The 12,615-nt window shown below is 40.2% G+C and overlaps 1 protein-coding gene across 1 annotated transcript in view; it reads left to right on the top strand.

Annotated features, from left to right (window-relative positions):
- Tnik (TRAF2 and NCK interacting kinase) overlaps positions 1 to 12,615 on the top strand; it is a 402,475-nt gene that overhangs the window by 331,210 nt on the left and 58,650 nt on the right. The window contains exons 17-18 of the mRNA XM_013016154.1: positions 3,136 to 3,375; positions 5,719 to 5,825. Of these exons, the coding sequence (XP_012871608.1) occupies positions 3,136 to 3,375; positions 5,719 to 5,825 (347 nt within the window). The remainder of the gene's footprint in view (positions 1 to 3,135; positions 3,376 to 5,718; positions 5,826 to 12,615) is intronic.

Here is a 12,615-nt window from a genome sequence, read left to right as displayed (position 1 = left end):
CATCCTATGGACTAGGCACGCACCCAATCTGACTCTTTAGGGTTAGATGAACTGTGTTTATGCCAGCTTGCCCTCTTTCACCATGCGTGGACTCCCCCCAGGGTCTGTCCCACCATGCATGACCAGCTGAACTGTACTTCTGCCTGCTCACCCCTCACCCCTAAAGATAGGTCTTCTGTTGGTTTCTAAGTTTTTCCCCTTTCTTTTCTCTTGGTTCTTGAATGAAATACAGTTTTAGACAGACAGAACAGGTAACATCTTTGACAGTGTTAAAGTAACGTTTGCATTTAAATTTCTAATATTTATCCCCAAATTTTAGCCAAGGGAACTAAATCCCAAACTGCCAATGCATTTTTGTTAGGCCAGATAACTTGATTACAGTGTAAACAGGCTTATGCATTTTAAAATATTAGATTTTAAAATACCAGCTTTTCTAATTTTCAAGTTAAAGAATCCTTAAAAAGCCTTTTAAAACAATGTGAAGATTCTTTAAAGTTTTTGGTAATGTCCAAACCTCATAACATTTTGAATTTTAAACTTAAAACTCACCCAGTTTTTACAGCATGCTGACAATTCTCATCTTGAACATGTTCACACGCACACAAAACACACTTAAAATCAGTTGTACTTACATTTTCTAAAATCTTTAGATAACAAATATTTAAGACAAGTACCATTGTTGAGCTTCATTTTCCCAGGGCTTGCTTGTTTAGCAAGGAATTTCACCAATTGATCTTTTGAATACCTTTAGTTGGAGGAAGTTGGGGGGGGTCACCTGAAACTAAACAGAACCAGCTGAATGTCTCTGAACCAGGCTCACAGCAATCTACACCCTCCCTTCAGGCAGCCTCCATAGGTAGAAAATTCAGCCTGAGGCTTGAAGGGGACCAAACTAGTCCAGCAACCTTCCATGCCTCACAGGGAGGGGGACATAGCAGGGCTGTGACAGAGCCCAGCTGGAGGCTGAAACTTTTATTCCCCCAGAGATGTTCAAATAAATAACAAAAACACAAAAACCAAGGATCCACATTTAAAACTGGTACCAATTCTAAAATAGGGCAAGACAAGAACCAAAGGCTAAGCTGGGGACTAATGGGCCCCCAACTCTTCCCTACCAGAACTCTGTGCTGCTCCCACTCAGCAAGCTGAATCCAAAGTCTGCTGAGTGAGCCTGCCACTCTCACCCAGAACTTCCCTACCTCAGAAAACACACCAAAATAAACAAGACAGACAAGTGGCCACAAAGACAAAATCAGGTCTCAGTGAATGGGGCGACATCTCACCACTATTCACTTACCAGGGGACTCAAACCCCCTCTACTCACCTCTGGAGGATTTTTCTTTTAGATTCCTGCAAACATTGACCCAGGGCCTTCCAAGGTGGAGGAGAATTCCCAGTCATCTTGGGGCAAGGGAAAGAAGTCGCTAGTGGCCATCCCCTCAGACTGGCAGGTTCTCCCCCATGCCCAGACCCCCTGGTCCAAGGCCTGAGGCTAAGATCTTGCTGGGGCCACTTGCAGGTGGCCAGTGGCAGTTTCATAATTGACAAAGAAGCAAGTTACGAAAGCAGATTTAAATGAAGTAGGACAAGGTCTAGGGGTGTCCCGGGAGTGGACTTGTGGACTCACTTTGCCCCATATTTTTCCTGTAAAGTAAATCCAGGTACAAACATGGCAAGCAAAAGCATAATGAGACACAGACAGACACGATTATACACCAAAACTAAGTTACTTTTCCTCTCAACCTATTTCTCTACAAGCCAGCCCCCATCCAACTAACTAGGACTGCTAGGACTGGTGGAATTGAGGAGTCCAAGCGTCCCTGGACCTCCTCGGCCGTAGGGGACTCTGCTGTGTCCAGCCTCACCCTACTTTTGGCTTCACTCTGGCGCCTTCTCTACCTAGGTTGACCGAGCTTACCTCGAGGCTTTTCTTGGAACTTCTCTCCAACAGCCGAGTGCCCTCACACCGTCCTCCCGGCTGGGGACTTCAATCCCCCCTCAGGTTGGAGCAGCTAAGAGCTCTATCCTGGATGAGCCCCCATTAAATGTAGTAGGAAGACCCCTACTCAGGCAGGCAAGCCCACCTAGTTGTCCAGAGTGACAGAGCCTACCGCAACAAGGTTGTTAACAAAGAAACAACTTTATTGAGAAGGTTCCTCTACTGACCAGTCAGGGCTGCATCACAGGCTTGGGAGCTGATACTGCGACCCCTAATGGCCCACAAGCTAGAGTTTTAAAGGCAAAATTCACGAGGTCAAGCCTGGTCACGCAGGTGACCAATGAGATTGTCACACACACAAAAGATTGCATAGTCATACCAGACCACAAGCAGGTGGCCAATGAGATTACAGTTTGTCACATAATGGCTGTTTAAACCAGCCTATCACTTTTGGTTTAAATGACTCACAAATTCAGCGGGTAAGGTGGAGCTTATGGTAAAAGCATGCCCAAAAGAGGAGTTTAGTGGAGTTTACCATAAGCATGTGATGTTGCCAGTTTGAGCCAGATTACAACCTATCTGTTTTATTGGGTCAGCCCTTAACAGAACAATCAAGGTGGATTAGGTTGTTGGGGAGGGGGAGCTAGAAGCATTCTTTCCATCCAGGAACTGGGCTGGTTAGAGCCAAGGTCTAGTTAACCTTGTTTAAAGTTTTTTTTCTAAAATCCCTAAAACAAAGGCAAAGCCTGAAAGAAGCTGTACCAGCTCAAGTCTCCTCTCAGGGCCTACTTCAGTTATATTACGTCTTATAAGCACTTATCTTGTAGTGCCATCAACAAACGGTCAGTAAAGATAGTTATCATGTGATTCTACTTCTTAGCAGTTCCAACTAAGCCAGTAAATTTCTTACCACAAACCCTGGTTCAGCCTCATGCATTTATCTAAATAAAAGGCTTTATAGAAAGCTGTTAAACTTATTGAGACTATATAGTTACCACACAAAAATGGTATTCCCAAAAATACATTGGATCTTTATTCCACTAGGTTAATATTTTCGAATGCGATTATATTTGATTTTTTTAGTAGTTGTATTTTTTTAATGCATGCTGTAGATAGCTGTGGTGGACTCTATGGTATAGAACTCTTCTCCCTTCTTTTGTTCCTCATCATGCACTCTAATGTTGGCTTGTGCCTAGATCCCCCAGCTGGTATCTGTGAAATCGCAGGGACCTGCCTTGACCGCCTCCCAGTCAGTGCATGAGCAGCCCACAAAGGGCCTGTCTGGGTTTCAGGAGGCTCTGAACGTGACCTCTCACCGTGTAGAGATGCCGCGCCAGAACTCCGATCCCACCTCTGAAAACCCTCCTCTCCCTACTCGCATTGAGAAGTTTGACCGAAGTTCTTGGTTACGACAGGAAGAAGACATTCCACCAAAGGTAGTGTTAATATAACTGGCATGTTGTTATCATCAGCACCACAGTTAGCTGTTAACAACCACCCCTTCTCCTCAGCGCCCTTTCCTGGCACCAAGGCACCTTCCTTTCACATGCACTCCCCGTCTTCCCAACCTAAAGCATGGATGGTCATTTGTCATATCTGACCTTTGCTTTCTCAGAGGAACTAGACTTAAGTATACCTTGTATCCATAATTAGAACTCTCAGCCACAACTGTTTCAAAGTATTTTCCTATCCATATTTTTAAAAATGGAATAATGAACATTTTCATTGATGAATAATTCTATATAGACACACTAAAAACTTCCAAATAAAAAGTAGAAAATTCATTTATTCTGGTTTTTTTTTCATTTATCTTTACTTTTAATAGCACGGAGGTTTCAGAGGTTCAGAAGATGGTTGTGCCCTTAGATTCTAGTTTCCTCTACTTAGGAAAAGTTCCTTTTACACTAAATATTAAATTCACTTCTACCAGTACTTACTTTTTCATGGTTACAATTTAGGGTAAAATGACAGCCTCCCACTGTACTCAGTCTGAATCTTTATTTTTCCTGTATAATTCTTTATTGTTCTTAGTCGTCAGGTGGTAACTCTAGAACATTTCTAACAACCTATGTGTCCTCAAAGTACTGGACATGTGTGCATGAGATTCCTGAATCCCTTTTCTTCTGGTCTTGGCACAGGGAGCTATGACAAATAGAAGGTTTCAAGATTTCCAGGAAAGGGCTGGGAAGGTGGCTCAGTGCTTGCTTCCATGCATGAGGCCCTGGGTTCAAGTTCTCAGCACCAGATAAGGAGAAAAAGCCAGAAGTGGTGCTGTGGTTCAAGTGGTAGAGTGCTAACCTTGAGCTGAAGAGCTGAGGGACAGCGCCCAGATCCAGACTTCAGGCTCCACAACCAACAACAACAACAAAAGATTTCCAGGAAAAAAATTGAATGACAAATATAGCTCATAAAGGATATTATTGGTGTCTTTTTGTGGAAGCAGAAATGTCATCAACAAAGGTTACTTAGTAGCAAAGCTCAATGTAAAAAATAAGGAGCCTGAGAAACTTGAAGTGGGCATTGTTTTAGGTGACCTTAAAGATTCAGCTTTTAGTCTTTCATTGGGCTCTTTCTTCTCTACAAACATTCATGTTTATGAAGAGAAAATAGAAAATATCAGTAGAACCATGGAATTTGAACACATGGTAACATAATTTGTCCACTCCTCTAATTTTTTCTTTTTTTTTTCTTTTTGTCAGTTGTGGGGCCTGAACTCAGGGCCTGGGCGCTGTCCCTCAGCTCTTCAGCTAAAGGCTAGCACTCTACCACTTTAGCCACAGTGCCACTTCTGGCTTTTTCTGCTTATGTGGTGCTGAGGAATCAAACCTAGGCCTCATGCACACAAGGAAAGCACTCTACCACTGATCCAACTTCACAGCCCCATTCAGATAAATTTTTATGTTTAAATAAATCATAATAAAAATTTGATCTTTCAAGATGAGGATGACATTTTACATTAAAAAAATTATTTTCTATACTAGGACTCATGTGATTGCCTTAAATAAAGAATGACTCTGGTACACCTGCCGGCTTGATTTCATAAAGAAGTGTTTCATAAAAGGAGGCATACTTAAGACATAGTTGAATTCTGCCTGGGGCATTTCCCAGATAAGCTAATAATATACTTGCCTACATACCTTAAAAGTGTTACTGGTAGTCACATAGGCTTTTTGAAAACCATTCCAGTATTTTCAGTACTGTTTTATAAGTACATTTGCTAACTAGTCATCCAAAACACAATGTTTAGTTAAAACCATATGGGGTTTTGATTAGCAAAAGCAACTTGATCAGCAAAAGCAAACTGATCAGGAATTGCAAATATCTATATTAACAGTAGATTCTCTGAGCTCACCAATGTAATAATTGTGTCACTGGTTCTAGGCTGATATCCTAATTTCTCAGCAAACTTTATATTCTGTATTGTGAGCTAAAAATGGCTCTTATCTGATGCAGCTTCCAGTAAGGTAATAGAACCCAAAGAGGTTTCTAAAGTCCACCACCCTTGCCCAACCAAGAGATACTACTTCATACATGAAACTTTTTGGCTTGATCTGTCTGTATTTTTGAGACTAAAACAACCTTCCTTAGTGGTTGCTGAATGGCCCTCACTGCCTTCTCCCAGTGAATTCACTTGGTTCTGTTTTATAGAGTTCAAAATTCCTTTGAGGAATGAAGATGATTTCTTTAACTTCTGAAAAATCTATGGAATGGAATAGGTTCTTCAGACAGTTCAGAAGCTGTTTTATGGAAAGCATTTCTGAATTCTGGTTTTCTTCCAGGTGCCTCAAAGAACAACTTCTATATCCCCAGCATTAGCCAGAAAGAATTCTCCTGGGAATGGTAGTGCTCTGGGACCCAGACTAGGATCTCAGCCCATCAGAGCAAGGTAAGGAGAGGCAGATGGAGGAAGGTGGCCTTCTCTAAAATGTCTGTGTTCTCTTTTCACTTTGGAAGCATGAGCTGTCTTGCTATCAGCTTTGAAGGGGCAAAATACATTCCTTTCTTTTACATCAACAGATTAAGAACCCTCAATGTACAATGTACAATGAGGGGAGAGGTCATGAATTAAGGAATGAATAAGTGAACCAAGCAACGCAAAAGCCAGTCATGTTTTAGACACACAGGTTTTAAATCTGAGAACAAATTTACAAATATAGATTTGGTTGCAATTCCCCAAACAATATTAGAGACTATCTTATGAAGTCTTATGAGGTTGAGATAATTCTAGGAACCACTGGAACACTGCAAGACAATTGTCAAGGGAATAATGACCAACTGCAGTGCATTCTAACCAGATAGGGACATCTCCAATGAAACAACACCTCTGTGGCATGATTGACTCTGAACTACACACCCATAGTTTCTGTGTTCTTCCAGAACTTTCCATCACCAATACTGATTGCCAAAGTCAGGAGGAAGTTGTACTTACTCCCTCCCTCTGTTTGATTCAGAGGTCTTGTGAAAAGCTGGAAAGTAAAGAGTATCTGAGATTTTATGTGGTAACAGATGTTTACTGCTATCATTCATCAAGTTTCTCTCAGATTTTTCATGATGAATATGTCCATTTTTAGGATCTACTGAAATAGGAAGTACTCTATGCTGAGGCTATAAAAAGGTTGAGCTTGGGAAGACTGTTTCCTTCTCCTTGACTTGTGTTCATAATGAAGAGACACAGAGACACTGAAACAGCCTACCAACACAGCAATAGCTTTGGCTGTTTGTACATATCTTTGCAATATGGAATGCTTTTGATCTTAAAACTTTAATTTTCCTCTTCACATATCTTAGCAAGGAATCAATCCATAAATAAGATGAAACTAATACTGAAAATGTGAATCCCTTTAGGGCAAAGATGATAACCCATTCTGAGTGAAATTACCAGTTTCAAGAGACTCTCAAAGAGCCATTTTTGTCCTGGGAACTTGTCAGGCTCCCACCAAGCTGGTCTTGCAGCACTGTGGATGACCTGAAAGCAGTGTGTCCAGGGAGCCAGAGGAATGCTAGTGCTGGATTGCAGCTGGATTTATCAACCCTTTCTTCAAATAGCAATAAGTTCCCAATTACAAGTGCCTCTTGCTCTTTTGATCCCTGCCCTCAGGGCTCTGTTCATTATTAGATCAGTTGCTTAGATCAGGGATTGTTTCCCCTTTAAATAGTTTTCCTTCTGTCAACCAAAAAGAAAGAACTATTGACCACTGTAAAAAGAAAAAGTAGCTTTTTATTACATGTGAAGTGCTATTTTAATGACATTGGGGTTTAAGATAATTGGTATTTGATGGTTAGTAGCTTATAAAATAGGAGCTTTTCCTTTGGAACCACTCAAGTATTGTATTTGGTCCAAAGAATGTAGACTAGGTGAGAGATGCCTAACACTCTTCTAATTTAGAACTAAGCTAAGAGGTAGTAATTACTTACCTACAGTGAAAATCAAAGACTCGCAGTTGGGTGAGGGGAGACTCCCTATTTCTGCCTGTGGAACGGTTCTATAGAATACTCCTGCAACCATGTGACCAGCATTTCAGATGTGAGTCAGGGCTAGGAATGTAACTCAATGGCAGAGCTTCTGCTAACCAAGTGCATGGCCCTGGGTACAATCCCCAGGGCTCCCAAAATGAATTTTCTAAAAACTCTAGTTCTGATTGCAGTTTTTAAAAAGCTTCACGAATCAATGTACTGAGTAGATGAGTGGACCTCGGTCTTTCTTTGGCCATATCAGTACAACATTTCAAGAGAGAGAGAGCCAATGCATAGTGATTAGTAAAGCCTTTGCACCTTTGTTGATGTTACATTGGTTCCTGCTAGTCCCGTGACCAGTCTCTGGGCTGGAGGAGCCAAGCATGAAACCCAAGGCAACAAAATGAATAAGTAGTAAAGCTAGGATTGGACCTCTGGTAACCTTAAGTCTATGCTCTTACAGCACCACTCAGCACACATTTGTCTGGTGTAGGTATGGCTAATATTACTACTCATTTTTCCCAGGGAAGGGATTCTTGATTTACTGGGAGATGAGGGCACTCATTTCCATACCTTTTTCAACATGTGGTATATGTGATTCTTTTAACAACAGTCTCTTCTAATCTTAAAGATATTCATCCTTATCCTGTGATAACACATTACCTTTTAAAATGCTGTAGAGCTGCAAACCTATTTCTCAAATGCTCTTACCCACTCAAGCTGGAAGTATTGCCATCACATGCTTGGACAGTTCCCTTCCTCACTGCTAAAGCCTTGGGGACAACACAGCACCATGAGTACCCTGTATGGGCACAGCTGAGCACGCACACGTCACAGGAGCAGTGGGCCATTCTCACCTGCTCCTGGATTCCCAAATGCCATATCCTGTCAGCCTGCTCAGTGTGAGTTTAACTCAAAATCTGATTTGGCCATTTAAAACAATATTGCTTTAAAGAACCCCAGGTACTTCAGTATTTAACTGTGATCCATTTGTTCTTTTAAAGCAAATTAAAATTTGCTCAAACATGTATATGCAGAATTTGAACAGACTTCAATTAAGTCAGAAACACCCAGTCAAAACCCAATGACTTAAATGCTTAATTTTTTTAAAAAACGTTTTCTGTCCCATCCCAAACCTGTCTTCATATGACTTGTTTGTTCTCTTTAGCTAGGTATGTCATCAAAGAACAAAGTAGAGTGAATTTTGGTGGTCAGCCAGCTAATCTGACTTGGCCCAAATACTTGGGCTGTCACAAAATCACTTTGTAATCCTCATATACTTCAAGTAGATGGAATAATTGCCACATTTTTACTTTACTGTTTGTTTTATAGGCAGGATGGCAAATGTCTGAATTAAAGCTTAACATTTCAAGAAATATATTTGGATGTTTCTCAGATTTTTTTCATGTTGAGATCTGAGCAGGGTCAGTTAATAGGTAAACAAGGCAACTGTGACTTAATGGAATTCTGAAATTGAACCTCTCTAAAAGCACTTTTCTCAGATCCTTCACCCCCTTCCCAAGGCAAGGCCACACATAAATAAGGAAGAAAAGCATGCAAATGATGTGATACTTTCTCAAATCACTCATGTTTTACTAAATAATAATAAGGTAAAAGCCATTGTAATAATACGGTAAAAAGTCATTGTAAAGTTTTCTGTGTGGTTACATAGAAATTAAGTGTTTTTATTCTCCAACAGTAAAAATAGCAAGCTATTAAGATCAGCACCCATGCTGGTTAGCTCCAGTGGAGAGGATATGTGCTAATGAGGCCCAGGGCAGGGACCTAATGCCCATGGGATCTAATTAGCGTCACACAGAAGAGGAGGCTCTAAGCACAGTAAGGGATGCATTCTCATCCCAGCTAGTTCTGTACCTGCTAATGCCCCTTTTTATGCTGAGACAGCCCAGCACTTCATCACCTAACATGGCAGTCGCCTCCTAACTGATCTGCCTGTCTTGCTCCTGGTCAGACAAACATAAGCCTGCATGGAAGGTACACAGTCTCTGCCAGGCTTAAAGACTGATGCTATAAAACCTTTTCTGCAAACATGTCCTAACACAGACTTGGCTCTGCATATGCGCTAGCCCTTGTCTTTGCTCCAGCCTTCCTGCCAAAACTGAGTCAAGTCCTCTCTTCTTCTCAGGGCCACCCTTGACCCCTCAGTCTATAAGGACTGTTCCCTAAACTCCAGCAACATTTCCACTTTCACGTACAACATGCAGAGTTTCACCAGGTTCACTGGTTGTCTCCACTGTGTAGATCTCATTGCCATGATTAGTGTTTTTGTTTGTTTAGGGTTTTTTTTGGCCAGTACTATGGTTGAACCTCAGAGCTCATTGCTCTCAGATTTTCTCTCACAGCTGATTGCCAATGAATTTTTAAAACAAAAAATTAATTATGCATATTAATTCCCTTATTGTTTTATAAGAGAACAATAGGAGGAATGCTTTAAGAATATAGATTGTTTTTTATGAAAAGTAACAATTTCTAATTTAAGTTATTTAAGAACTAGATTTATAATTTTAGGCATTTTTAAATTGAAGGATAGCTCCATTTAGGATTCAAATCTATTTCAGTGATTAGATACTAATAATACAAATATAGTTACAACCATGCCATTAAAATATCAACATTGGTTCTCTAATACTATGTAGTTTACAAATAGACATTCAGTGTTTAGTTTTACTGTTTGGCTGACTTAGCAAGCCCCTTACCACAAAAACAAATAATGGCTATTTATTTGTACTTAATGTTTTCTATTGACTTTACCCAGTCTCTTCTGTTCAACATATTTATGGAAGATACAGTCCCACAAAGTATGATTATTTGGCTTAGTTTCTGCTTACAAGGGTGACTATTTTTATGGCCAGGTGTTTTTTTTAATTGTAAAGGTGATGTTCAGAGGGGTTACAGTTACATATGTCAGGTAATGAATGTATTTCTTTTGAACAGTGTCACCTCTTCCCTCGTTTTCTCCCAGTTTTGTCTTTCCCGACCCCCTCCTACAAGTTGTATAGTTCAACAATATAATATCTAATGAGTATCACTGCTGAAATAGTTCTGCTTTTGTTCTACCATTTCTGTGCTTTCCCTCACCCTCCCCCAAACAGATAAACTTACATTCAAGACAAAAAGTACAGAAATAAAAGCAGAGACAAAAAGGGGAGAAACACAAAAAGTAAAATAAAAAAACATCTTGTTTCCATTTCTTGGAGATCATTTCAACAAACATCATTTATATGATCATATATATGATTATATGCACATAGCTGTTGAACCTTTGTGATCTTCTCCTAAGAACATCCTCGTTTGGTCTCACTGGGTGAATATTTAGAATCCTGTTTAATTAATCATGTCTAGGTGTAATTTTTTTTCACTTGCCATCTATTGTTTCCTTGAAGATTTATAGGCACATTCTAGTAACTACAAATGAGGGAACCCATACAAGCTGTTTCTTTGGATCTGGCTTACTTCAATATAATTTTTTACAAGTCTTTCCATTTCCTTATGAATGGGACAGTATCACTCTTTCTGATGGAAGCAGAATTACACTATAAATATAAACCACATTTTCTTGATCCATTCATCCACTCTGGGTTGACTCCCTATCTTGGTTATGGTAAACAATGCTGCTATGAACATAATTGTGCTGGTAGCTTTAGTGTAGCCTGGTTTGTGGTCAATTGGATAAATACCCAGGAGTGGAAATGGTGGGTCATAGGGATGCTCTATGTTTAGTCTTTTTTTGGGGGGGGTCCAGTCGTGGGGTCTGAACTCTGGGCCTGGGCTCTGTCCCTCAGCTCTTCAGCTCAAGGCTAGCACTATACCACTTGAGCCACAGTGCCACTTCCAGCTTTTTTCTTTTTGCTTATGTGGTGCTGAGAAATTGAACCCAGGGCTTCATTCATGCAAGGCAAGCACTCTACCACTGAGCCACCTTCCCAGCCCCTATGTTTAGTCTTTTGAGGAACCTCCATACTGCTTTCCAGAGTGGTAGAGCAAGTTTTACATTCCCACCAACAATGTTGTAGCGTTCCCTTTTGGCCACATCCCTGCCAGCATCTGTTATTGTTAGTTTTCTTGATAATGGGCATTCTAACTGGGCTATGGAAGCTTAATGTTATTGTGATTTGCATTTCTTTTATGGCCAGAGATGTTGAACATCTATCTCTTCATGTGTCTATTGCCATTCTAACAACTTCTTCAGAGAAATCTCTAAGTCTTTAGCCCATTTAATAATTGGGTTGTTGTTTCTTTGAGGATTTGTTTGGGGGGGTTAATTTTTTGAGCTCTAAGTATATTTTAAATATTAGGCCCTTGTCTGATGCATTGCTAGTAAAGATCTTCTCCCATTCTATGGGCTTTCTATTTATTTTGCTAGCTATGTCCTTTGCCATGCAGAAACTTCAGTTTGATGCAATCCCATTTATCCAGTCTTTCTTTGATTTGCTCTAATTCTGGATCTTTACTTAGGAAGTTTCAACTCATGCCAAGCAGCCCCAGTGTTGCCCCTATCTCTTCCTGTAATATTTCCATGGTATCTAGTGTTGAGTTATTTGGGTTGAGTTATTTGATCCATTTGGAATCGATTCTGGTGCAGGGTGATATGTTAGGATCTAGGTTCAGTTTTCTGCATATTCTGCTAATTCTGTCAGTACCATTTGTTAAAGAAGCTGTCTTTCTTCCATCCTGTGTTTTTGGCTCCCTTATCAAATATTGGGTGGTTATAGCTCTGTGGGTTATAACCAGGTTTTTAATAGACTAAGCTATAAGTGTTTCAAGAGCAAGAACTCTATTTTTAAATTTTTACATATGAAACATCTAATATTCAACATAGTGCAGTACTCTTGAATGAGCCAGAGCAAAGTTTAAGCATGAAATTACATCTAATTATGATGTCTCATGGTATTAGAATCATAGCATTTTGGTGATTCCACAAAAATGTGAAATTCTGTTTGGGAAACTGAAGGTGTTGGAAACAGGAAGGATCTGATGCTAGGTCACAGTGTTGTCCCTCAGCAATTGCATGGCAGTAGAAATGTGAGCTCTAAACACTTCTAGACACATTATAGTAAAAAGTAATAAGGAAACAATCCTGCATGCAGCAAAAATGAAGAAGGAGCTATACTACAACGGGAAAAAAATTAGAATCACTGCAGATCTCTCCACACAAACAATAAATGCAAGAAAAGCCTGGGAAAGCACCATACGAGCCCTGA

Source organism: Dipodomys ordii, unplaced genomic scaffold (assembly GCF_000151885.1).
Source record: "Dipodomys ordii isolate 6190 unplaced genomic scaffold, Dord_2.0 Scaffold30, whole genome shotgun sequence".
Lineage (NCBI taxonomy): Eukaryota > Metazoa > Chordata > Mammalia > Rodentia > Heteromyidae > Dipodomys > Dipodomys ordii.
This window is presented reverse-complemented; position numbering and strand designations above follow the sequence as displayed.